General features: G+C 38.1%; 1 protein-coding gene across 1 annotated transcript; it reads left to right on the top strand.

The window, feature by feature from the left end:
• Positions 1 to 1,408: 1,408 nt before the first annotated feature.
• On the top strand, positions 1,409 to 2,374 carry LOC101118279 (olfactory receptor 11H4). Its single transcript, XM_012181095.3, has one exon. It carries the CDS (start codon positions 1,430 to 1,432, stop codon positions 2,372 to 2,374), a length of 945 nt encoding a protein of 314 aa, XP_012036485.1. The 5' UTR covers positions 1,409 to 1,429.
• Positions 2,375 to 3,665: the final 1,291 nt, after the last annotated feature.

Here is a 3,665-nt window from a genome sequence, read left to right as displayed (position 1 = left end):
TTTTTAGGTCTCTTGTTGTTCAGTCGCCAAGTTGTTGTTGTTGCTGTTGTTCAGCTGTTCTGTCACCAAGTCATGTCAGACTCTTCACAGCCCCATGGACTGCAGCACGCCAGGCTTTCTTGTCCCTCACCATCTCCCAGAGTTTGCCCAAGTTCATGTCCATTGCATTGGTGAGGCCATCCAACCATCTCATCCTCTGTTGCCCTTAGGCCTCTTAGTGTTTTCTTAATATTAATCAATTACAAAATTACTGTTTGAAATATATAAAGATTTATACACTTTTGTACAATTTTTAAATGTACAAATTTTAAATGCATGTACTGAAATGTACATGTCTGTCCAAATATTTGAAAATGTCCTCACTTTCTTTTCAGAGAACAAAATTAATTCTACCAGATAAAATTGCAGATAAAACCCTGTTTGACTGTAGATTCCTTTAGTTGTCTTTATCATCCAAAAAACTTTTATATTGAAAACACCGTTTTCTTTATCTAGGTAGGATCTGAATATAAAAAGCAAGATAGTTTATTTTTTATAGTATGTGTAAAAATGTGAAATTAAACACATGAATAGGGATATTTTAAAATAATAGCAAATATTTATGATATACTAGGTCTCTTGTACTTTTTTTAGGCATCACTCAAGTGGTCGGACACAACTGAGTGACTTCACTTTCACTTTTCACTTTCATACATTGGAGAAGGAAATGGCAACCCACTCCAGTGTTCTTGCCTGGGGAATCCCAGGGACAGGGGAGCCTGGTGGGCTGCCATCTATGGGGTCGCACGGAGTTGGACACAACTGAAGCGACTTAGTAGCAGCAGCAGCAGCAAGTGGTTAGAGTGATACTTTAAAAGAAAATTTTAAAGGAATTTAGGAATAGCCTCGAGTCTTGAGTGTCATGATATCTGTCACAAATAACTCAGTTGATTAGGTTATTCTGAAAAGGCAGTGTTCTGGAGTAATTTTTATCTCCATGTGTAAATCAGCTAACTCTGGTCTGTTGCCAAAGGCTTAAGATCAACTTCACGATAGCTGTCCTCAAATTATGACATTGTTGTTTTGTAACAATGTATGCTGAATAAGAGAAAGTGGAAGAGTTTGTACATGAAAATCTATAGTCAACTTTAGAAAAAGACCAAAATTAGAAAGCATCTTCTTAAGGATCAAAATTAAAAAGGAAGAAATTTTCACCACTGGTTGTACAAACTGATGTGGATCTTTCTGCATTGGATTCTAACAAAATAGTACTGAGATTTAGATCCACAGTCAATTCAAAATAAGGTGAGATTTACTCCCACTTCATTTCAAAATACCTCATATATTTTAGGGTAGGGTTTAAGTTCCCTTCAATAAAATCCTTAGGCTATGTAAGAAGCAAAGTAACTTGGGTTCTCTCACGTCTTTCTTCTTTGTAGATTTAAGACCCATGAACAGGTCAGCAGCACACATTGTGACTGAGTTTGTTCTCCTGGGATTCCCTGGTTGCTGGGAGATACAGATTTTTCTCTTCTCACTATTTTTGGTGGTTTATGCCTTGACTTTGATGGGGAATGGAGCCATTATCTGTGCAGTGAAATGGGACCCACGACTGTACACCCCCATGTACTTTCTGTTGGGAAACTTTGCCTTCCTTGAAATCTGGTATGTTTCCTCCACTGTTCCTAACATGCTAGCCAACATTCTCTCCAAAACGAAGGCCATCTCATTTTCTGGCTGCTTCCTCCAGTTCTATTTCTTCTTTTCCCTGGGCACAGCTGAATGTCTCTTCCTAGCAGTAATGGCTTATGATCGGTACCAGGCCATCTGTCACCCACTGCACTACCCCATCATCATGACTCGGAGGCTCTGTGGAACACTGGTATCTCTCTGCTGGCTCACTGGATTCCTTGGCTACCCAATCCCCATTTTTTTCATCTCCCAACTTCCCTTCTGTGGACCCAATACCATCGATCACTTCCTGTGTGATATGGATCCACTGATGGCTCTGTCCTGTGCTCCAGCCCCCATTACTGAATTTATTTTTTATACTCAGAGTTCCCTTGTCCTCTTTTTCACTATTACGTATATTCTTCGATCCTACACCCTGCTGCTCAGAGCTGTTTTTCAGATCCCTTCTACAGCTGGCCGGAGAAAGGCCTTTTCAACCTGTGGTTCTCATTTAACTGTGGTGTCTCTTTTCTATGGGACAGTCATGGTAATGTATGTGAGTCCTACATATGGCATCTCAGCTTTGATGCAGAAAATCCTCACATTGGTATATTCAATAATGACTCCTTTCCTTAATCCCCTGATCTATAGTCTTCGCAATAAGGACATGAAACTTGCCCTGAGAAATGTCTTGTTTGGAAGGAGAATTAGTCAAAATTCATGAGCCAAAAATGTGTCATACTTCCAAGTTCTAATGAATAAGGTGGAAATGTGTAAGTTCTTTCAGTGGTCTTAATAGGCTTTACTCTGAGTAGTTAGAGGCCATTTTTTTTTTCCTGGAAATGTGCCTAGCTTAAATATCTATGCTGACTACTAAAGCCTTATAATTCACTGGACTTCGACATGCAGCAAAAAATTTTTAAAGACTGTCCTTACTGGAATTTTAAAAATGGGATTGTTATATGAGGGAAAGTAGACACTGCTGAAAGATTTCTCATGTTTTAGGACGTCTAATGACCTTTACCAAATGGTTAAAGGTACAGTGACTTTTTTAACATTTTTATTTAGCTATAGTTGATATACAAAAAGACTGCACATACTTAATATATTTTAAAGGTGCTGTGTGAATTTTTTCCTTTTGGAAAGAGTATCCTTTTTTAATTAATCCTTTTTTAATTTAATCCTTTTGAAATATAGTTGATTTACAACGTTGTGTTATATTCTGGTGTACAGCACAGTGATTCAGTTTTCATATTCTTTTCCATATGGCTTATTACAGGATTGTTAGAGTTCCTGTACTATTCAGTAGGACTTTATTGTTTGTGTATGTTATATACAGTAGTTTGTATCAAGGGACAGTGAGTTTTACCAAAAAAATCTTTCTATAATCTTTAAGAGACACTTCTTTCTTATACCTAGTCTAACAATCTTATCTAAACACACTTTCTCTCTATTGAAAGAGAGGAAAAAAAATTATCTCAACCAGAAGAAACTCTTTCTTGGAGATGTAGTTCCTTTGTGGTAAGTTTGAAATAAAATTTGAATATCTGCTAAATAATAATTTGTTGAATTTGCTTTTAACATTTCTATTATTCCACGCAGTACACTGTGGTGTAATTTATTTGCACACACTTCCCCTTGAGGGAGCTCCTTGAGGACAGGACTGCCTTTTTCAACACACAGTGTCAGAGCCAAAAAAAGTCCCTGGAATCTGGGAGCTGGCCGGGCACTATCAGCAGGTCTGGGTGCTGCTGAGAGCTGGCCTGGCTCTCTCAGCCGGGCCACAGTGTAATCCTGTTGAACATAAACAAGTTCCCAGACCACTCTAGAACCATGTTGGAGCACAGACAAAATCAAGAATAGTCACAACCACCAAAAAAATGGCCAAATATCCTCTTCTTTAGGCTAACGTGAATGGCTACTGTCTCTTTACCGGGTAAAACTTTAGCCTAAGTGCCTTCTAGATAGCCCTTAAGATATTCAATCATAGAATTTTCTTCTACTTTCTGACAGTA

The sequence above is a fragment of the Ovis aries genome, chromosome 7 (genome assembly GCF_016772045.2).
Source record: "Ovis aries strain OAR_USU_Benz2616 breed Rambouillet chromosome 7, ARS-UI_Ramb_v3.0, whole genome shotgun sequence".
NCBI lineage: Eukaryota > Metazoa > Chordata > Mammalia > Artiodactyla > Bovidae > Ovis > Ovis aries.
Note: the sequence above shows the minus strand (reverse complement) of the source record. Positions and strands in the feature narration are given on the sequence as shown.

Coding starts and splice junctions, on each gene's coding strand:
- LOC101118279 (XM_012181095.3), top strand. CDS start 1,430: ATGAACAGGTCAGCAGCACACATTGTGACTGAGTTTGTTCTCCTGGGA.